The sequence below is a fragment of the Amphibalanus amphitrite genome, unplaced genomic scaffold (assembly GCF_019059575.1).
Source record: "Amphibalanus amphitrite isolate SeventyFive unplaced genomic scaffold, NRLGWU_Aamphi_draft 000471F_arrow, whole genome shotgun sequence".
NCBI classification, from domain to species: domain Eukaryota; kingdom Metazoa; phylum Arthropoda; class Thecostraca; order Balanomorpha; family Balanidae; genus Amphibalanus; species Amphibalanus amphitrite.
In genome coordinates this window covers 259515-282711 of record NW_024881965.1, presented here as the reverse complement: position 1 = coordinate 282711, position 23197 = coordinate 259515, and the positions used below count along the sequence as shown (strand labels likewise).

Sequence of the window (23197 nt, the reverse complement as noted above, 5' to 3'; positions counted from 1 at the left end):
GCATGGTAAAAAACGCCTCCCAACCCCCCCCCCCCCACCCCGCTGAGCGATTTTTTATCTCGCGACCGTATGGCGCCCTCCTTGGGTGAGGTGGCGCCCTCCAAACCCTTGGCCCCCCCTTCGCGATTTTCTAAATACGCCGCTGACGGGCGTCAGCCGCCCACTGACCGCCGAGGGCCTCCCACTAGCGTCCGTGGTCTGCCGTGTGTTCACAGCTGTGTGCTGATCTGGGTGTGTCTGGGAGTTGGGACTGCGACACCTCATTCGATGCTCCATTGGTGTCCAGCGTAGCTCCGCGGCTACCTACCTAGCTCAGAAATACGGGGAAGTAGTCACGGCTAAGCGCCCGTTTCCCGCCCAGTCTGCGTGTTACCGGCACCCCGTCCTGCGCCGGGCCCATTGTGCCTCCCTGGGCCGGGCTGGTGCGATACCGGGCGCCCGGAATGCTGTTCCATTTCCGGTGTATGGTCGGGCGGCCCGCCCTCGCACCGCGCCGTGTTGCAATCATCACTCCACTCTCATCGGGCGCTGTCTGCCGGCTCCCAGGGCCCAGGGGTGGGACAGAGCGGGTTACTTTCCCCGTCACAAAGAGATGCGGGCACGTCGGCTGCAGAATGGAGCATGCAGTGCACTGGGACGAATGTACAAAGAGGGGAGGGAGGGAGAGAGAGAGAGAGAGAGAGAGAGAGAGAGAGAGAGAGAGAGAGAGAGAGAGAGAGAGAGAGAGAGAGAGAGAGAGAGAGAGAGAGAGAGAGAGAGAGAGAGAGAGAGAGAGAGAGAGAGAGAGAGAGAGAGAGAGAGAGAGAGAGAGAGAGAGAGAGAGAGAGAGGAGAGAGAGAGAGAGAGAGAGAGAGAGAGAGAGAGAGAGAGAGAGAGAGAGAGAGAGAGAGAGAGAGAGAGAGAGAGAGAGAGAGAGAGAGAGAGAGAGAGAGAGAGAGAGAGAGAGAGAGAGAGAGAGAGAGAGAGAGAGAGAGAGAGAGAGAGAGAGAGAGAGAGAGAGAGAGAGAGAGAGAGAGAGAGAGAGAGAGAGAGAGAGAGAGAGAGAGAGAGAGAGAGAGAGAGAGACCACCGATGAGGTCAGCCCGTGGTTAGTGGGGGAGCGAGTGAATGGGATAAGACATCGGATGAGGTCATCCCATGGTGTGAACTAAGTCATGCATTGGTGCAGGGGCTCTCACATGGTGAATGCAAGGAGAGTCTGGGTTGAACTTTGCCCCAGTAAACAACACCATAAAACTGCGGACAGCCCTGTGGCATCAGGTGGGCTCTGTCAGCCGCACGGGCCCCGTGACTCTGACAACAGGCGGGTGGTGACAGTCGCATCTGGGAATAGTCGGCCCCGGCTTCCCGACGGGATGAGCTCAGCCCGGCTGCACGGCTCTCATTCACCGGCGCTGGCAGGCACGACCCTGTGTCGTCAGCACACAGTTATCTCGCAGTGTGATCATCCACCGAGTAACTGTCACCCACGGTGAAAATCGCTTCTTGCTGTCCTATGCTCGCGATATGTCCGAGTTCAAGCATGTTTGCAGGCCACTGTGGTTGTCATCGGTCTCCCTCAGGAGTCAGGAGTCAGGCCCGTGATTCAGGAGACACGTGCACGTCAACCCCGCTTGTGAACTCGTGCCAACTTCGTCACCCCTGTCAGCAGGTGTGAGGGACTGTCGACAGTAGCTGAGAGGTTCCAGCTTTACGTGGGCGGTGCGCCGTTTTATCGTGACCCACTCGCTCCACCGACGCACAGCGTATCTCACTCTCTAGTCATCCTCAGCGTCTATCTCGATGAACCAGAGGGCGCCTGCCCGGCTGTGTGATCTGCGCTCGGAGGCCTCCCGGCTGCCTGTGAGCTGTCTGGTTACTCAGTGAGCTGTCTGCCTCTGCGCTGTTCGGTAGCGCAGTCCGACCGCCTGACATCCATCTGGCAGCACACGGCAGCTTGGTTTTACGACCGGCAGCGGCGGCGGCGCCCCTCACCGGCACGTCCGTCACCGAGCTACAACCGGCTCCGCCCTCGACACACGGCCGCGGCACGGGTGCACGGCAGCGGTACGGGTGTGACCTCGACTTCAGCTGAACAATCCACCGCCTATCGGATGAATCCGTCTCTCCACCGCGCTGAGCTCCCCGTGACCTGACCTGTGACCTCCGCTGACCGACACGGTCACCCCATGACCTGACTCGGGACCCCTGCTGACCGCTGGGTTTCCTGTGACCTGATCTGTTACCTTTGCTGGCCGCCAATCGCTCCATAACCTGACCCGTGGCCGCTGCTGACCTCTGGTAGCTCCATGACCTGTACCGGGTCGACAGATGGTCACTAGTGACGTCACCCCTAACCCAGCGGGGCGGGGGGGGGGGCGTGGGAGTGGGCGGCGGCTTACGTCACTGGTTGCCGGCCGGGCGGCTGTTTTTCAGCGGACGGCATTGTTGTGGCCGGACGGACCGCTTCTCGCCCCCGCTCCAGCGACCGGTGATGAGGAATACTTCAGAGCTGACTGCAGCGGCACAAACAAAGACCGCCGACGCTAATGGCGTTTCCGGCAAAAGCTGTGCTGGTTCGCTCGGGTTTGCTCGGAGAAAAGCCGCAGTGTTTGGTTTCGGTCTGCACACTGCAGAACTGGCGTCTCTGGTGCTGTGCGGACTCAAACCTCACCAGGGATCTGACGATGATCTCAGTCGCACTGCAGTGAGTAGTGACCCGGTCTCTGGGGAACGCGGTGTGAGAGGGCACGCCCAAGATCTGGCGTTCGTAACTTGTCAGGAAGAGCGGTGTCTTAAGAGATGAATCAGCATACGCGGCAGCCGGCCGACCCGGTGACTACACAGCTCCGCTGACCTTTTACCGCCGCTGACTGCTGAGTTCTGATCACTGCCGGTCTCAGCGCCAGGTGTACGACGAGTCTCAGCACCGATCTGAGCACCCCGGCTCGGCTGTACCTCATCTGCGACCGAGGTCAGCGGCGCGCCGAACCGGGTGACATTTCTGGGTCACTGCGGACCGTACGGGCGGCAGCTGCGACAGCTCCAGCCGCCAGCTGCGACAGCTCCGAGCGCTACAACTAGAGGCACGGCTTCCTCGAACGGGGGCGTGTGTCAGCGGCCCTCTCAGGGGGATTGCCTGAGGGTCGGTAGGGTCGGTGCCGCTGCCCATTGAGACACCAACTGAGGTGTCGAACGTGGTCAGAGGCAGAGGGACTGCCTAGTACCCATACCGGCCTTTACACAGCAGCAGCAGCAACAGCCGCGGCGGCGGCGGCAGTCGGTGGGTGCGATTCTGGGTCAGCCCAGCTGGCGCCCCGCCAAAGGTCGGCCTCGCTCGCCGCCGGCTCCGCCCCGTGCGTACGGGTGACGTCACCTCTCGACCGCTGATGAGAGGACGGCGGGTGACCGCCCACGCGCCCGCCCGCGCCAAAACGGGGCGGGGCGCCACCGAACAGATGGTCGTGAGGTGGTGACGTCATGGACATAGTGACGTCACTGGTCCTGGTATTTGAGTGATGTCTTCCACCTGGACGCTTATTGAAACGACTGAACCCAGTTGATATAATTCTGACAGTGCTTACAAATGACATTGCAAATAATCGGCAGCTGCAGCTGAGGACAAAATCTCGAACTCCGTCTTTAGATTGGTTGTTAGATAGGAGAACCTGTTACTAAGTTCCTTGGTGGTGGTTGGCCTAGCGATTCGATCATTTTCCACGAAATGCTTGGATTGAGTCATTGTCCTGTCTTTCTGGAAATAAAACCAGGAAAACCAGCCGGCGTCCGCCGGGCCGGAATTTGGCCGTTATATCCTATGCACGTACATTTTCAAACGGGGCACACAGCTGCGCGCTGGGTAATGCAGCTGCGTGTGTCGGTGTTCCCGCGGTCGCGATCTCCCACCTCTCACCTTTGATCTCACAAACAATGGCGACACTGGGCCAGCCACAATTGGTTATTGTTCGTCACTCATGCTCGTGAGACTGGCGGTCGGACGTCGGGCTCGCTGTCATTGAACATAAATCAGACGGAACGAGGATCACACAGCCTGTGTCCGCTCGGGATGGTGCCGTAAAACCATCGGGACGACGTCCAGCTCAGTGAGGAGTGGGTCGAGTTAAATCGCCGGTCAGGGACGCAGCCTGTCGCTTCAGCGGAACGCGGGCTGAGTGACAGGGCAGTCAGCTGGGGCGTATAGTTGGGCGCACGCCGAGCGGACTGTGAGTGCGTTAGATGATAACGAGATTCAGTGGCCGGCTTCTCAGGAAGTCGGTGATGCAATGATTCGTTCCTAGACTGAAGGGGTGCGTGACTCAGTATCATCTGCCGATGAAGGTAAATAGGGGACGCACGGGTCCTTTTGCTGATGGGAACACAGTGGTTGTCCCTCGCTCCTTACCTGTGGTCCTGTGGTGTGTCGGGTCAGTGAAATGCCTCTGACGTCCCTCAGATGATCCGTCTCCGATCCGTGGCTGTGTTCTCCGGTATTCCTCAGCAGAGTCCTCAGTCCTCCGAGCGGGCGGTGAGGACGGTCCTCCGGGGAGTGTCTCGGCGCGGCGGCACGCGACACACTGGCACTGCTCATTAGCGAGCCCCGGTTAAGTAAGTGTCGCCACGTGCGTGCATCTTTCTGCCGCACGCACAAAGATGCGCCCGCTGCTGCGGTGGGGCCAGACACCCGCCAGACATCCGATCCTCACGGGTTCCCGTCCGCTCCGATCGCTGCTGTGTATTCCTCACGGCTGATTGGAGGCAGCAGTGTGTCTCAGAGGGTCCAGTCAGGCGTGAGGCAGTGAGGCAGGGCTGCCGCAGGTGCGCTGAACGTGCACCGTGCAGCCTGGCGTGCCGTTTCGCCGCCCGCCGGTATTGTCGGCGATGAAAGGGTGGCGCGGGTGGGAGCGGCCGCACGTGCTGCTCAGATTTTCACCTGACCCCAGGTCTGACCTCGTCGGCGCCCCCGTGTCTGCCGCCGCTGAGAGACCGGTGAACATGATACACTTCCTGTGGGGCTCCACGTGAGACGCCGCCGACCCGAAGGTCGACCTGCGGGCGCCGCTGGTGGGTGGCAATCGGTGCCGAATAACGCACCGAGGGAGGTGCTGAGTTATGTGAGAGAACGCCGGAGCGGAGTTCCATTAATCCTTCCGCTGTGGTGAGGACATGGGAAATAAAGCCACATCCGCTGCGCCGGTTAAAATGGAAGTGCTAACTGGCGTCTTCCTGTGCAACGTACCAGCTCCCATCACGACGCGTCCACCCGGCCCTCTCGTGACCGCGCCCTCAAACTGCGCCGTTGGGGCTGGCCACTGCCACTGCACTCGGTATCTCGGAGTGGTTTCTGCCCCTCCCCCTCCCCCACCACCAGTCCGTGTTTCTGTTCGGCGGGGAGTTTACCTTGGCAGCCACAGCGGTCGGTCGGCGGCCGGATTCCGCCGGTGGTAGTGTGGCGCCGGTGGTGATTCCGGCCAGGGAAGCTGCCGTGGCGACCTACTGGCGCTGCTGGAGGGGGGGGGGGGGGGACAGTAGTCACCAGACGAGTCATCGGCCAGGCTTCTGCCGGTGACACGGTGACTATGACAGGGGTGGAATGTTGAGGGAAGGATTGTTGCTTGATTGATCCCAGAGGCATGTCCATTGTCCAGTGGTCTTGCTATCCCTTCTTATGACATGTCAGCAGGCCTAACAATGCCAGTGTACCTGCATACATGACTGTCATTGCCAGTACTCCTGACAAGTCGTCACCAGCGCTGTGATATGTGTTTGTGAGCTGGCGACCCTGACCTAGCCGGTGACTATAAGCGGGTGTTGTGGAACTGTTTGACCGCGCTGACTGTGCGTCTAGTGCTGTGTCAGGCAGGAGCTGACCGTGTGTCTGACCCTGTTCCAGGGAGTGACTGGCCATGTCGTCCCTAACTCGGTCCGAGTATCGACACGAAGAACAGCGGCGTGTCACCGAGTCGCCGTTCCGAGAGACCAAATGGGACAGACACCTCGGTAAGTCAGGGACCAAATGGGGACCAGAGGGGACCAAATGGGACCGCTACTTCTCGTGAGTCGGTGACCAAAGGGACTCCTATCTCGGTAAGACGGACATCAAATGAACCGGCACCTTTGAAGAGCTTTGATCGAACGTTTTAGCGATAATCTCCTGGAATCTTATCGCTAGCTATTCCGCACCCGAAGCCCGAAGGGCTTAGAAAAATAGCGAAGGCTGCCGCACTCTATTTGATATATGCGCATTTTATGTCACCCCGTTAGGTATTTAAGTAATTTTGATTAAGGCCGATAATGTAATAAGGCTTGAGAGCAAATAAGAACAGCGTATTACTTGCGGTATTACTTCGTGACCACCTCGGGACCCAGGCGATCCACCGTCGTTATAGCTTTGTCCCTGTTCGCCATTCAGTAGGACGGTCCGAGGAGGGCCCGTGCCGCCCCAGCTGCTCTCGTGCTACGTGACCGGGCATTCGTTAGCGCCCACCGCCTTCAAGTGTTTTCTCAATCTCAAACATTCTGACTTTCTGATCCTGACCCGACTCATTGTTCGTAACGGTGCTTGTAAGGCTTGTAACACACCATGGAATGCCCGATTCTCCAAGCACCTGTTGTTCACACAGCACGCCAAATAGCACGTGGGTATTGTGTTCAGAATTCAGATGCCTTTCGCCCTGCGCATACTCGGGCCGTTCCTCCTCTCGGCCAGCACTGAGTTTGCGTGTGACAGTGTCTGTTCCGTGCCGACCTCGATAAATTTAGCGCCGCCGCTGGGCCGCGAACCGCGGCCGTGTTCGTCGGCCAACAGAGTGCCGCAGCTAACGATGAACAGGCGATAAGAATTTGTCGGCGCCGCCTCGTTAGCCGGAATATGCGGCGTTGTTTCCCTCCTCACCTGAGGACAGCTATTCCGGCGGGAGCGACCTCAGACCGATGTCACAATGCGGTCTGTTGGATTGGCTTCAGTCAGCCGGACGGTGGGGAATGCTGGGCGCCGGCGACCATGCGTCCGGAGTCCCCAACCCTGCTGCGTGTTCTTGTTTCTGTATAGTTTTCACTTTTAAAAACGCTTTATTTTCACCACCTTGCAGACTCCTTTTCATATTGTCCATCCATTGTACCCGTTTACAAACTTCTTTATTACCGCTTAACCCAGTCACCCCTGCGCAGAACGCGTGTTTAAACTATTCCCACCATCCTATTAGCACGATGCGTGCCGAGTTCACCTTGCCCCGGGCCCCAGTCCCACGGACACTCACTGCCCGTCCAGCCCGTTCACTCGCGCAGCCGACCGACCCGTGCCTGACCTCTGACCCCGCTCTGGCCAAGGCTGGCCGCCGTCCAGCCGCCCTCCCTCCCCTCTCTCCACTCCGCTCCTCTGCCCGGCGCGGCGGTCGGACGGGCGCCAGGTCAAGGCCGCCCTCTCGACTCACGGGCCGCATGCCGAGCACCCCTGTGATGAGCGATTGGGAGGAGGGCCCGTCTGACACTCACACCGGTCCCACAAACGAATGGACTCCCGACTAACGGACGGACGGACGGACGGACGGACGGAAGGACGTTTGGACGGGCGACAAAATTAATCTCATAGAAGACACGCTATATTTACTGCAGTATCTGGACTTTGCGGTCTATCCTGTGCCATCCGGACGTGCTCGTACTGTGCGTCACCTCCACCTCCCCCCATACCCATGCCCGTTCCTTGGCACGGTACCAGACGTGACACCACGACTGACCGACCCAGTTAGGGCGCCCGAGACGCTCCAAACGTGTGTTCTGACCCGAGAAACACGTCCCGTGACGCGCCTCCCCGGGCTAGTAGCCTCTGGGTCTCTCACGTGCGCCTCATTCTTCGGTACACGGAATGGCTCTTGAGTGATGTAACGCTCGCTCCTGACTGAATAACCGGTAAATTGGGATAAGGCCAGCTTTAAAAAGGTTATGTTTTGAATTTTGATCGCTGATGAATGATGACTGATTCATAGAATGTCACAATGCGCGGAAGCTGCGTCACCGCCTGATCTCAGGTCGTAACATTATGACGTCACACATATCGATGTCACGTGACCAGTGGAGAGTGGGCCAAGGTGCACCTTTGGCACACTGGGGATCGAACACGTCCATTGCGTGACGCGCGCGCCTGCTCTTTTTATGCGCAGCCCTGTCATTGTGAGAGCGAAGGTCCGTGTTACTGGGCGATCAGGGACGCGCAGCCATGTAATTCATCTAATTGGACCGTTTTACGATAGCTGTTTCTCGTTAGGACTCAATCTACACAATTACTTCAGGCTCTCCCGACGGCTTGGAAGACGGCTTGGAACAATGTAACGTTCATTCATCCCATAACTGGGACAATGCCAAGGTGTGAAAGAGGTTAAACGTGCTCACTGCTCACGCAGTGTATTAGGCATAACGTATTTAGGTGCAGCACATTTGCACGGTTCGAGGTCAGACCGCTTGCGATTCCTAGTAAGTTTGAATAAGACCTCGGCATTTTGTGCCATTACAACAATTTCTTCCAATATTTTACCTATCAGCTAGCTGAGTAGAATATATAAATCAATTACCGCTACCGGGTGGCAGTAGAGGCAGTCGCTCTGCAATACTCTCCGCCGCTGTCTCCTCCGCCCTCTGACTGGCTCCAATGGCCCTCCGCCCACTTCTCGGCCGTCTGCCTCCGTCTGCCACTGCTCTCCGTTCAGACTTCAGAGACGGCGTTCGGCTTGACTTGGCGCCGGCCGCTGGCACTGTGGCCCGGTTCTGGCTACGATGGCGCCTGTGCCACCGACAACCGATGGTAGCCACCTGTATAATCCTGGGCCGATTCTGCCGAGTGCTGATACTGATAGAGCGCATCAACAGAGCCGAGCGATAAATCCCATGCCGAATTCATTGACCCGGTTGATTTAACGTTAGGAGTTGATGTTTACAGCATCAAAGTTATGGAGCACAGAACCGTTTGGGTAGGTAGGTATAACTGCGCTTACATCCATTGGACAATTAAATATGCCGACCGCCGACGTAAATACGAAGGCTGTATTAGAAGCACAGCCGTTTTTGAAGGCTTTTATGAAAGGTTTGCACATGAATCTGCGAGACGTTCTCTGGCGATACAGAGTGGCTGCGGCGGTGGCGAGCGGGGCGGCTGAAGCCCTTTGGCAGGCGTCCCAGTTCTGGCTGGCAGAGTGGAGTTCGCCAGACGCCATTGTTGTCTGCTGACTGCCATCCGCCCCGATGACGTGGCCCGGGCTGCTGGCGGTCCTCATCGTATAGAGCCAGGCCGGGCTGCTGGCGGTCATCACGGAGCCAGGTCGGGATGCTGATGGTCCTACTCCTCATGGAGCCAGGTCGGGATGCTGATGGTCCTCACGGAGCCAGCTCGATCCACCATAGTCTGGAGTCCACACGGAGCCAGCTCGGTCTAGGGCCTGTCCAGTGTAGATGTTGCAGGCACTTTAGAAAATCAGTTATTTTGTAAAATGCCTAGGCATTTTGCAAAATGCCTGATTTTTCAGGCTTTTTGCAAAAAGCCTAGGCATTTTACAAAATGACTGACTCTCCAGTCATTTTGCAAAATGCCTAGGCATTTTACAAAATACCTAGCCATTTTACAAAATGACTGAGCAGCGTGTTGTAGATACGAGTACCTAATTATATACGTTTTGATAGCGTGTAGGTGGACCGAGGAGTCCAGCATTATGACCAGAGGAGTCCAGCAGTGGGAAGTCCATACCTACCTCTCTCTATTTTGAGAAGTGCAGGTCCGCGACATTTCCAACCCCCACGTCAGCGACGCTGCTGGATTTAAAATGATCGATCTGGAGCGTCAACAAACGACTGGACCTATGCCGGCCTGTATCTGTAAAACCATTAGAGGTCGCGAGGATTCGATCCCACACACTTAGGCGTGTGTCTTCTGAAACCAACGCTCTCGTCCTACGCCAAGCGACCTGATGATTCTCCCGATGTGGAGCTTGATATTTTTAACTGGGACCATGCAAGTAGGCACTCAAAGCTGTCAAACAAAGACACAATCAAACAAAGACTACACTCATTCGTTTAATGTAATTGTACATCAACCGGGCCTGCCTATTGACTAAGGCCGGTCTCCGGCTGGTTTTGTTAGGTCTAGTTTCAGGCAGAACATGAACGGCGTTGATGTACTTGGGAGTTTTTACAGCGTTAACTAAACAATGCGTTATGCTACAGCCGAGTCTGCAACTCAACCTGGTCGTTACTCAGCATTGTCGTCGTCACAGAGCTTCAAATCGATCAGCTACAGGCTGAACACGTACCTATAGGATATAGGAAGACGTCCAAAAACTGTTGGCCATAGTATCTGTAGTGGGATCTACGTTCCATGCTGGTCAGGCATTTTGCAAAATGCCTAGTCATTTTGTAAAATGGCTAGCCATTTTGAAAAAAGCCTGGTTGCGTTCAGTCATTTTTCAAACAGCCGTCTTTTTGTAAAATGCCTAGGCATTTTACAAAATGACTGATTTTCTAAAGTGCCTGCAACATAGATACGAAGCCATATTGACCCATTTCGATTCTGTGATCCACACAGAGCCAGGCCTGTCCATTCAAAGAGAGCCAAGCCTACCCTAAGTGCGATTTAACCATCAGCCTGACCATTGTGTGGACGCCGTCCATTATACAGAGCCAGGCCGATCACGGGCGGCTCGAACGACGCCAGGCCGATCTTGGGACGGTGACGTATGCCAGCTACCCGTCTAAAGGTGGCACTCCTCAGACCCGGTGTGGTGCCTGTGATAGTGTGACAACTGCTCAGGCCGACACCCACGACGTGGCCGCTCGTCTGGCGGAGGGTGACCGGGTGGGCTGGAGCGGGGACGGGAGACATTTTGATGGGACTATGATCACCGACCAGGATTCACTGCTGTGACAGGTCGCTGACACCAACATCAAAATCCAGTCGATAGCCAATGGATTATTGCTGTGCCAGATGTTGGGCACTTTCTGCACACGTGTGCGATCGTTGATAGTGATTCATTTTCGGCAATAACGACTTAGGAGTCTCTCGGTGTTTGGTATTTCAAATGGTGGAGCTTGAGTGGTTCTGACGTGGCACATTAATTAGGTACACTGTCACAACACATTAACCGGGGCTCCAGTCTGTCTGAAGCGCTCTCCCCACCCCTCTTTCTCTCCCACTCACTGAAATAGCTGCTATTTTCATCCATATTCACCAGCTCTAAGGCAAGAGTTCGCCTCCTATCACGGCAAATTCTCATGGTGTGCTATAAATATGTTACCCTCCATCGGACAGGGAAGTAACAGCCTCGCTTGCATGCCAGCCTGAGCTGTGCACCGGTCCCGGGGCCGGCAGTTACGGTCCACTGGCTCCCACCACGACCTCGGCCAGCCCTGCCAACCCTGCACGGGGTGTGTCGGCAGTGCCCGACCAGCCCGACTCGGTAGGTACATCACGCCCCAAAGACGGCGTGCGTGAACCGAGCTGCACGGCAAACGCGACAGTCACGCGGGCCTAGGCGCGGATCACGGTTTGTACCGATATCGCTGCAGGGACAATAGGGACTGGGTGTGACAGGGTGGTGTAGGTGTGCTCAGTCGCGGCGTGATGGTTGTTCACACAGTCTGAACAGGGCTAAGAGACTGGCTGTGTCTGGGGTGATGAGTCATTACTCCGATGCTTGGGTCTGGCTTGTTCAGTCTTTTTCCGACACTCGGCTGTGCCTGGGATTCTGTATTTCGATACTCAGTTGGGTGGGCCTGGACTCGTGAGGCCTGTTTTTCGACGCTCAGTTGCCCTTTCTGAGAAGTCTCCGACGCTCTGTTGGGTATGCTCGTGGAATATGTAGTCTGACTCCCAGTTACGTAGGTTGCATCCTTGGCTGGCCACATGACCCCGGGGTACACAGTGACCCATCTTTTCCCGGATCTCTGTATCGCCATTCGGGCGGTCGGCCGGTCGTCGCCTGAACGCCGCGTCTCCGCCTCCCTCTGCGGACAGCTCGGCGGCGTCTCGCCACTGCAATGGCATGCAGCGGCCGCATCAGCCGCCCAAAAAAGGGCAACCGACCGCCTCCTCGCCGCCGGTGACCCGCAGCGCTCCCCGCCGCTGCAGCTCGCCCGACCGGCCGCCAGACTGGTTTTAAACCGCGGCCGTGGGCGCCTCCACCGCTGCCGTCGATGTCCGGATGACGTGATCCACCGACACAAATCGAACGGATCACGTGAGGAGCTGGACGTCGCGGCGGCCGGTGCGGATCACCCGCCGGGGCGAGGCTCAACCCTCCCCAGTGCCGAACTGCGGAGGCGGCTCGGCGCGGCTCCTTCTGACTCTCCGTGGGCGGAGGACGATCAGATGGAGCACGCGTTGAGGCGGTCCGCTCAGCCGTCTGTCCTTCACACTCCTCCACACGCACAGCCGGTTGGGGCGGGCGGAGCAGGCCGACCCTGAACAGAGCCACCATGAATCCATTAGCGTTCGATGGACGGGCGTGTCGGGACGACCTTGTGTGGAGCCGAGTGCTGCGGCGGGGGCGGTCAGCGCGCACAGCTGTGATGATATGCACCGGTGTGCACACCCGTGCACAGTGGATGGATCGGGTGGTCACTCTTTCTGCGGGTGTCGCGCGGTTTTCGCCGCAGCGTGTCGCGATGTGACACGATAGTAGCACCTCCGGGTCACTGAGACACGATATAGTAGCACCTCTGGGTCACTGAGACACGCACGCACACCCGGTCAGGGTCGCTCGGCCGCCTCCGTGCCATCGATATGCATGAGGCGGGATGTCGCCGCCATCTGTTGTGAACAGGTACGGATGAATGGTGTGAGGCTAGCCCGACCCATCTTACGACCGCCAGTTCTCCACTGCATGGTTCCCAGGGTCACCCGCTGTCGACCGAGAGAGTTTGTTTGTGTAGTGACCAACCTCCTAATGGGTCAAGTTGTCCGGCGAGGCAGGCCGTTTTTGCTTCCGTAAAAAGCCGAACAATAAATTACGCCATGTTTGGTAGAGGAGCCTTACACACGCGACAGGCACTGTCCCGAGTGGGCGGAGGAGCACGCCGATGTTTTCGCCACATCGGTGTTGGTCTGGGTCGTCGCGCGGCAGCGGCCTGAGACCCAGTGTTCGGTTGATGGATGTTCTGCTCAGGTGAGCGAATCGCTGAATACGAACAGACGGGCAGCCGGCTCAAAATAGATGCACGTATTTTATAATTCCGGACGCCGCCCGTCTTCATAAACAGGCCCGATGAGACGCATTGCTTTATTTGCTGACCTTGCCAGCTCCTTTACCTCCGTTGCTATTGGAATGGTCCCGATTTTCGTAAGTGAGTCGCAAAACGACTATAGTAAGGGGGATGACAGAAAAATTATTTGCTTTATCATCAATCATCTCGTAATGCCCTGTGTGTTTACTGGCCTCAGTTTGCTCACACCCCAGCTGCCACACATAACACTGCATTTCGGCTTTAATTCGTAATGTTTCGCGATGATATCAGATATCATCCTGACCCCTGTTCTCCCCACAGACACCCTTCTGACTGACCTGAACGAGTCGGTGGGCGCGGGCCGCCCGTCAGCCGGCGGCTCCCAGCAGCGCTCCGTGGTGCCCTCGTCCGGCTCCGGGCTGGTGACTGAGCGTCAGGGGGTGGCCGGCTCTGGCGACTTCCACGAGCGGCGCGAGTACACCTCGCCCGACCAGCGCACACACGTGGTCGAGGAGCGCTTCGAGAAGACGGCGCGCGGAGACGGCGGGGTGAGTGAGAGCAGAGAGAGGACTGAGCGGGGAGAGAGGGCCTGGTCTGAGTGAGTCTGTGATGCGGTGCATGTGAGTGTCCACTGTCTGCCTCTCTACTCTCTACCTGAGTTGTCTCGAGTTGTTGGTGTCTATCTGGGCTCCGGCTGAAGGCCCGGGTCGGGTCGGTCGCGGGCCGCGGGTGTTGGGGTACGGGCGAAGGGGTGTGATTCCAGGGCTGAGAGTACCACAGGTAAGCCTGGTTCAAGAGTCGGTGCAGGGAGGTTCGAAAGGTGGACACTCCTGCTCGATCCGGAGTTACGACAGCAAAGTTTGGTTACCAACTAATCTCACAGATTATGGCATAGCTTGGTTGCAGGCCCGATACTCAGCAAAATTTAAGCTCAGGCTACAACACCCAATGGCGTGCCAGTTCTGCCAGTGCTAGAGAAACGCTGGTTCAGTCGCAGCCGCAAGAGCAATGCCGTCCATCCTTTGAACCTGCGATGACACGCAAAAGTTTGCCAACGTTGTTTGGTGTTTTCTCTCATTTTTCCATCTTTCAAATATTTAACTTTAACGTCTCTTTTTCCACTGACTGCCGTCATTTTATTGATTGTGAGATAGAGGTTGCGTCAGTCACTCAGCAGTGTCCGGGTTTCCTCTTCAGACTCGGCACGGGCCGTTCTACGAACCTCAGTCCGGTAGCCGCTACCAATCCTCCCGCTCTACCACCTACCAGCGTAGCAGCGAACCCCCTGCCACCAAACAGACCGCATCACCGCTCGGCAGTCCGGGCCGCACCAGCAGCCGCACCACCACAGAGACAGTGCGCGAGCAGCGGCACCACACCGCGCCGCAGCCGGCCGCCAAAGCCGAGTCACACTATCAGACGGTGCGCACCGTATCGGAGCAGTCTCCGGCGTCCCCGACAGCGGCGACCGCTCCCCGCCAGCCGCGGGTGATTGAGTACACGGAGGAGCTGGTACCGGCAGAGTCGCGTACCACGCGCACAGAGTGGCAGCGTCAGGCGCCCCCCACTACCTACACATACTACGAGTCGCCGCCGACGGAGCGGCGGTCCGCCCGCACGGTGACGCAGTACCGCTACCCGGCGGTGGGCTCCCCGCCGCCGCCGCAGCGCGTACAGTACTACGGCGGTACCGAGTACCCGGACGGCAGCCCGGTCACAGTGCGGTACGTGGACCGACGACCCGTCACCGTCTATCATGACGGGAAGTACACGGCCGCCCCCGAGCTGCCGCCGCCGCCCCGCTCCGCTCCGGTGTCCCCGCGCTCAGACTCGGGCGCGGCCACTGTATACTACGAGCGTATTATCGAGCGGCAGCCGATTATCCACTACTACGGCGGCCGGCCGGAGGACGAGCCGGCCCCTGCGCCGCGCTCCTCCACACTGCCGGCCGGTCAGCGCCTCACCACCACTCAGTACACGGAGCAGCGCGGCCCGCACGCCCGCTCCGGCGCCACGCTGCCGCCGGGCCAGCTGCTCAGCAGCAGTAGCACTCAGACCACCCAGCTCAGCTCCTCTGAACGCACCGCGTCCTCTGCCGCCGCCCCGGCCGGCCTGCAGCGGGCCCCGCGCGACCGCAGCCCGGAGCCCGTCAGCGCCACGGTACGTCAGCCGCGGTCCGGCCCGGCCCGGTCCGGCCCGGCCCGCTGCCCTCCCCGTGTGCGCGCCCCGGCGGCAGACGGGACGGCTGCTGCGCCGGCCACGCTCACTCCCTCTCCACTCAGTAACAGTCAATGCGCGCCACGCCATGTGCGACTCAGCGTCCGCATGCCTGTGCATTCGCGCTGTTCCCAACGCCCCCGAGCCAGCCGCGTGTGCGCGTGTGGCGTCACGCTTCTAAAGGCACAGTCCGCGTGCGATTAGCGTGATGTTGTTCATACCATGTGACGGCATGCTACGAACTTGTGGGTTTTATCGTCCAGTCGATGTCCTTTATACATATGTGTGTTGATGTGTGTTTGATTGACCAGTGTACGGTAACCAGCTGTCTGCATGCTGCTGCCTCCCCGTAGTCGTGTTTGGCCCCGTGTGTTCTGACCGGGCGTGTGCCCTACCGGCCGCCCTGTGCCCTCCAGGTGCCCGGCCGACTGTTTATATCTAACCGATACCAGACTAACAACGGGCTGACGACTAACCGCTGGCCGACCGACCACCGCCGCGGAGACTACGGCCCGTCACGACCGGCGCACGACCTGCGCTCACCGGACGCCGTGCGCTGCGAGCCCAACTACGGTCGAACGGAGCCTGGCTACGGTCGAACGGAGCCTGGCTACGGCCGCCCGGACCACGGTTACGGCCGCCCGGAGCACGGCTACGGCCGACCGGAGCCCCGGTCGCCCGACGGGCTCCGCTCCGAGCCCGACTACGCCCGCGGGTACGACTTTCCGCGGCGCGGCCGCGACCTGCCCGACGACCTGCGCTCGGAGCCGGACTACGCCGGCACCGGCGGAGTCGGCGGCGAGCCTGAGCCGTGGCTGTGGCGCGGCCGGACCGGCTCCGTGCGCAGCGTCACCAGCGCGCCCAGCCGGCAGCCGAGCGACCCGTTCGGCCGCCGGCCCGGCTCGGCCCGCGCGCCCGGCCACGGTCGCCGCTCGCCGCCGTACGCCGAGGTGTACCGCAGCACGGCCGAGACGTACCGCAGCATGGCCGAGCCGCCGTACCGGGCCGAGTCGTTCCGCGGCGCCGGAGAGCCGTACCGCGGCGCCGGAGAGCCGTACCGCAGCGCCGGGGAGCCGTACCGCGGCGCCGGAGAGCCGTACCGCAGCTCGACAGAGTCGTACGGCTACAGCCGGCCGTACCAGCCGCCGAGCGGGTTCGCGAGCGCGCTCAGCCCCGTCCAGCCGACAGCTAACCGACCTTCTACTAACGACGGCTTCCGTCTGGACTCGGTACGGCCACTGACCACGGGGTGTGTCCCCTCTCCTCGGTCCTGTCCTCTATCGTGTACTCTACCCTGTCCTGTGTCCTATACCCTGTCTTGTGTCGTGCCCCTTCCTTTACCTTGGCCTGTCCTGTGTCCTGCCCTTTGTCTGTCCTTTGTCCCATTTTGTGTCCCACCAAACGTCTATAGTGCTGTTTCCTATCCTATGGTTTCCGCTTTCTGCAATATGTTCATTTCGATGAAGTAGATCCTCCAGACATCGAGGCATCTCCACTCTAGACTTATTTTATCCCGCGGAGGACCTGACTATCGCCCACTTCTCACACATCACTCAGAGCCCAGAGGTCAGTCAGCAGACCTTCTTTGTCGACCGATCGGTCACCTAGGTCCATTGTCCTCCATTTTCCCGTCAGTTCCTGTCGCCCTCTGAGATGGGTCCTCGGTCATCAGAGGCGACTGTTTCTCTCGCGACTAGCCCCAGTTTCGCCATGGCTGTCTCTGGAGCTACCGACCTCCGAGTACGTCTTGTTACTCTACTTTTCCGTCGTGTTTACAATAATTATGCCACCGTCTCGGTCATTTCATTTTCCGTTACTTCTGCCAGCCCTTGCCAGGGCCCGATTCTAGTCACTGTCCTAGTCATATCCACTCACTGCAGTTTACCTCAGCACATTGGTCAACCCTTGCCGAGCTGCATCGTTCCACCATTACACCATTCTAATTGTCGCCATTCTGCAGCCGATAATTCCTCTGTCCGAGCCGCCCTGTTGCAGCCTGAGTCACCAGCTCTCCCGGGGACTGATGACGTCAGTAAACAGATGACGTAGCTAGGCTATGTGTGACTGCAGTACCCCCTGTACCCAGTAAGCATATATTGTGTGCTGTGTTGCAGAGCCTCAGGCCGTAGTCAGACCCCTGTTTGCAGCCGCTCACCATTAAACTGGGTTTGTAGTGTCTCTAACACCAAATAACACTAAACTCGGTGTAGTGGTGTCCGTCCAACGCCCTTTACTCATGAATTGAATATGTCACGGCTAGTGCTGTGCAGAAAGTCCCAACGCAGTTAAGGTGACAGTTTTGCACGGTGGTCAGTCCCATGTCTTTGTGAAGCTATGTGTGGGAAGATCCGGGTAGGCTCCCATGTTGTGTGCTCATTCTTTTCTCAGCGCGATTCCTGTCATTCCCACAGTCGTCTGCCCTCTTCGTTCCTTACAGCTCAACTTGGCCACTTGTATGGAACCAACCAAGCTTAACTCCGCATTAGTTATGTTCGGTTTAGCGGTATATCGATTCCGTAAACGTCTCGGTCTGAAGCGTCTGCTGCTCGGGACACTCGTCAACCTAGTTAAAGGGGGCGAATTCCATGACAGTGGAGCAGCGTGCGTCCCTAGTCCACCAGGCAGTTTCCTGCGGCCAGTCTGCCACCGGCGCTCAGTTCAGGGTCGTCTGGCACCGCCCCACTACCGTGAGTCCGTGGAATCAGCGAGCGTGACCGCTGGCCGTCGGCGCCTCCGGGCGGGCTGCTGACCGCTGTACGGCCGGTCAGAGCCGGCTGACGCTGCTGGCTCCGAGCTCAGCTGGCTCCTAGCTTAGCTGATTCCTAACTCAGCTGACTAGTGAGGATGGAAGGCGGCGCCGTACAGGAATAGCGCGACTGCGGCCAACCATGCAGTTAACTCCGATGGTGCTCCATGTGTTTTGGTAAAGTTAGACGGTTGTTTATTGACGTTCAATCTTGCAACGACCTATGAACTTGATACCGTGGACATTTAAAGCGAGACGAGTTCTTAAGAATCTTAGTTCGTCGTAATCGATATAAAAACACATGCCTTTGTTCCCTAGTGGTTGGTAGGATAGTAGTTTCCCCTGTTCTCTCTGAGGACAGTGACATCAGGCGGCGCTCAGCTGGGCCGGAGTGGGGTCTGCTCTGTTTGTGACAGCCCCGCCCCGCTGGCCCGCTGCCAGGTGGACGCGGGTTTGACGCCGCCGTGACCCGGTCAGGATGCGGCTGCCAGAGGTGCTTAAAAACGGCGTGCCACGTCACCGCCGATTCAAATGAGCAGACAGTTTTTGTGCGGCCTTGGCGCCGTTCTATTTGGAGACCAAACAAAACACTTGAGCCGGTGGGGGACGGTGCCACCATTGATGTCAGTGCGTGAAGGAATACTCTGCGGCACCGTGTGTGGAAAATCAGCCATGTTTTCCCATTGACAGCGAGGACAAAGGACTCATCTTCAGATGCACTTCTTGCTTTACGAACAATGGTTGGAAACTTATTTTCAATGACCGTCAAACAGTCTTTACCAACTTTGCTTTCATGTGGCTTACGAATAAGGCACTTGTTTCGTGCTAACCGACTCGTTAAATAGCACTACGCGGGTTTGCTGCTCCATGACGCGTTCTCTTTCATGTCGAGTTCGTATGCGCCTTACCACTGACTGTCTGCCATATCTGCCGGGCCGGGCCCGTTCTCAACCCTGCAGCTTGGTTGAACCCAGTGCCGTGCCCGCTCTGGGCCCTGCAGCCGGCCGTGTGCCCCAGGTCGGCCGGTTCCGCGAACCCAGCGGTCGTGCTCGGCGCCGGCACGACGCGGCTGATCGGTATCGGCCGTCCCGGGGCGCCCGCTGGTCGGCGCCGCGCTGCTGTGGAGACCTTCACCTCGGCTTGACACTGCCTGTATCGGGTGATGTGTCCATTCCAGGATACGGCAGCTCGAAGACAGTCCGAGGGACGCATTTGGAGAGTAGAACAGTCAGGGATGCGTCACTCCGTCACTCGAAGCGGTTAAGATCCACCGTCAATGCCTGAGTTGTTTACCTTTCCTTACGTAAGTCTCCAAAAGAGCTGGCTGTTTGTATTGGAAGACTACTTCCGGTTGACCGAAGTGCTGCGCTGTATCTTACATAATCCTCTGAAGAGCCCGATCGAACCAAATAAGGTTTGCCGACGTCAAGGCTGCCTGTACTGCCGTAGCCTACGATGAGTAGCCTACTCATCGGACCGACCGCCGCGTCATCCCGGCGCGTGTCACCCGGCCTGCTCCCAACAGATGGGTCTGAATCACGGCGCTGCACGGACGCCCGGTGACTTCAGTTCACCGGAGCGGGCGGTGGGCGTCTCGACCTTGCATCCCACACAGGGCACGGGGCTCGGACCGCAGACGCCGCCTCCTCCCGGCCCGCCAGTCGTCAGTGGTGCGGCGGTAGTGCTGCGGCAGCTGTCGGTTCGTGACCGTGACGTCCGGGTCAGACCGGCGCCGTGACCGATCAAACTCGGAGGAAGGGGAGCGGAGGTGTGTGCGGAGCCCGGTGGTGGGGTTTCTCTATCGGTGCAGGTGACCCGTGGGTCACGGTGTGAGGTGTCGGTTTGTGACGGACGTGGGAGCGGTGGTCGCCGACCGGGAAAGCTGAGAGACCATGGCGGAGACGGCTGTGTTGATGCAGCAGGTGAGCGCTGCGGGAGACGGGATCCAGCAGACAGGGGTGTGCTGTGAGTCGGGGAAGCCTGTGCAGGCACTCCGAACAGACTAACAGAGCCAGCCAACCACGGAGACAGCTCTGGGAACTTCTCCAGCTGTGGTCCACCTCTGGTGAAGAGCTATTTACATGCTGATGAAAACCCTATTTGTCTGAGATTCCCGTCCAGTTGAGACCCGATCGAGTGGGAAGCCCTTCGATGGCTGAGAACTCGCCGTCAGCTGGTGCGAGATATCTTAACCTACCTACTCACCCCGGCCGGGACCCCTCCGGGCGCTGTGAGAGCGTGCACCGGGCGACGGCCATTACCGAGCGGTGAAAAGTCACGACTCTGTCATTTATCGGACGATTTATCACCAGTTCGTGGGTGATCCGCTGGCAGGATGTACTCAGACCAAGTTTTACAGCTTTAGTGACATTGTTTTAGGTCCATGTATGTCTTTTCTATTCAGTCATGCAATTCCTGATTTCTGGTGAAGCTAGTTAATTCGCTTCCGTCATCGGTTGCCGAGAAGCCTCCTTTGTCGGTGAGTTGAGTCAGAGTGGGGTGCCGGTTTTGGTACCGTTGGCACGGCCTGTTGACTCGGACCCGCTGGTTTCCGAGGCGGGCACGTATGACGTGTCGACACGGTACATTGCCGATTCCAGACTCACACCTCAACAGAACAGTGCGACTGCAAGTGTCGTGAGCTGCACGAGTGCACAGTGCACCGAACCGGTCACACGAGGACTACAGACCAGCCTGTGTCGCCGATTGCTGTCGTGAAATTACGGTCCTAGCTCCAGGTCCTGTGGTCTTCAGACAGACCCGGTAACGTGTAGAACTGTGGATTACGTGATCCATTGGATGTGCAGGCACCTAAACCATGGAATCGGGAGACGAACCGGCTTAGTCCAACATTAACGGCTACCAGAGCGACTCCAATGTGACCCTGACCCATAGCTAAGCTAGGTAAATGACGATCGCTTCATTTTACTGTGCTGAAGCATTCTTCCGATCGAAAAGCAAACAGTGCTCGGCAGCATAGCTGAATCATCATTTGCCGCAGCGGCAGCCGCGCGTACCCCACCCAGATGGCCACGGACCCGAGCTCCGCCCGTACCCCGTCCGCCCGCTCACAGCTGGTGCTAGCGGCGTGTGCTGCGTCGGCGTCACCGCCCGTCGCCGCCCGGCGTCGCAGTCACTGCAATGTGACCTTGAGTCGCGTCGGCCGCCGCGGCTGAGTGGCAGTTGTGGGGGAGGGGAGGGGGAGGAGCGTGGAGAGGGCAGTAGGGTGGTCAACGCGACAGGACAAGCCGCGAATCTAGAGCGTGGAGTTGAGATGAAGGCTCTTAGGTGTTGTTTTTATCCGCTGGGACTGAGAGCGTGAGATGATGTTTTCGTACTCCAGCGTAGATGGGTAGCCATACGGCTTCCACGGTTGACAGTGATAATTGATAATTCCACGGCCCAAAATGCCGTGGAATTAATTGATAAATTCGATAATTGATAAATTGCAGGCTGCAGTGATAATTCCACGGTTGAAGTGATAGCACCGTCTGCGAGGGGTGCAGGCTGCTGCGAGGGGTGCAGGTTTAAAGGACTTGGTCTGTATAGCTCAGAGGTAGAGCATTGGAGCGTTAATCCAAGGGCCCGGGGTTCGAGCCCCCGTACAGCCCAAATCTTTAACGAGTTTGCAAAAGAAGACTGATGTCATCACTGTCAACCGTGGAAGCCGTATGGCTAGGGTAAGGGCGGGTAAGAGTACGCGGGCGATAAGAGTACGCATCAGCTGTTTCGGTTGCTTAGCAACGCGGGTTTGTCGAGTTCATGAAGTGACATGAAGCCGCCAGTGCGTGCTTGTCACCGACGGAACGTGGGCGTTGAGCGGCGACGCTGTTGAGTTTAAGGCGATAAATATTATTTTCGAGCGTTATGATATTATTATGGTATGGTACAATAATTTTGATACTTGGCAGTTGAGATAAGGTACATTTCCGTGATTGTTGTGGGAAACTTGTGAGGTTAACTGGGGAAATACTGTGCAGTGCAATATTCTGTTTGCGAAGTTTTGCACAACGTTTCGGGGTTGTTTTGTGCGCGAATTGCATGTACGGTAAGAGGACGCACTGTTCAGGAGGGTAAGAGTACGCACTACGCAGAATTATACATTAACCTTCGCCCCAGTGGGGGGGGGGCATATGTTACCACCCTGTCGCGTTTTTTGCGTGTGAATAAAAAACCGCGGCGCGTAGCGCCGCGCCGCTTGGGGTAGCTTTTGGCATATCAATTTTGGACAATGTGTGAAATTTTTGACCCCAGGTCACGTCAGGTCAGGTCACCAGGTCAAGTTAACTGACCAAGCCTAAAAAAAAGTTTGCAATCATGTCCAGCCTGCAGTGTTTGTCAGAAAGGTCTTAAACTTGGTGGATTGCATGCAGTTATAGGCGCCTACAATTTGTATATCTCGGATTTTTTATATCCGTGACCTAAGGTCAGGGCAGTGGCGTGACCTTTCCATTACAAGTCAATGGAGAAAAATGAAAATGCCTCTAGATCCGTGTGTACGCATGGGAACAGTCCAAATATTTCAGAATCACAATGATTTAGTCCACTCGTGATGACCGAGGTGTCATTTTTGCTGATAGCCTCTAGAAAGGTCATCCGAGGTCATTTGAGGCTACAAACAGTTTTTTGCCAATAACTCGCGATTGGAAAGAGATAGAACGCTGGGGATGGTCTCATTGTATTTGTCTCGTTGAGACGCATCGATTGATATGCAGCATGACCTTTTCCGGTCAGGTCATCACCTTGACCTGAGGTCAAATTTTCAAGTTGACCTTTCAAGGTCAAATTATAGTTCATTCGACGCGTCTCGGCGAGGGGAACACGATTCTGGCAATAAAAATGTCGTGGCTTTTTGTAGTCGAAAGTTATTGTCGAAAAACACTTTTCATAAAAACAGCTATTTTTGGAGTATTTGCCCTCTGCAGGCTAAACCGTTGACCTGAGGTCAATATTTATAATGACCTTTTCAAAAGAAGAGATCAAAAGCCATCGATTGCTTTTTCATGCGTTTTTCTAGCTACCATAGTTTCTGAGATAGCGGCATGTTTTCTGAAA

General features: G+C 57.4%; 1 protein-coding gene and 1 non-coding gene across 3 annotated transcripts in view; both read left to right on the top strand.

The window, feature by feature from the left end:
• Nucleotides 1-23197, top strand: part of LOC122392153 (mucin-12-like) — a 37857-nt gene that overhangs the window by 4374 nt on the left and 10286 nt on the right. Inside the window, exons 2-4 of one of the 2 annotated variants that reach the window (XM_043386728.1) lie at nucleotides 5870-5976; nucleotides 13501-13727; nucleotides 14377-15339. In XM_043386728.1, coding sequence (XP_043242663.1) covers nucleotides 5883-5976; nucleotides 13501-13727; nucleotides 14377-15339 — 1284 coding nt within the window. In that variant the 5' untranslated portion in view covers nucleotides 5870-5882. Of the gene's footprint in view, nucleotides 1-5869; nucleotides 5977-13500; nucleotides 13728-14376; nucleotides 15340-15812; nucleotides 16626-23197 lie in introns of both variants that reach the window. The other variant, XM_043386729.1, reaches the window with a different exon arrangement.
• Trnan-guu lies at nucleotides 21681-21753 on the top strand. Its single transcript has one exon. It is a non-coding gene; the product is annotated as a tRNA-Asn (tRNA).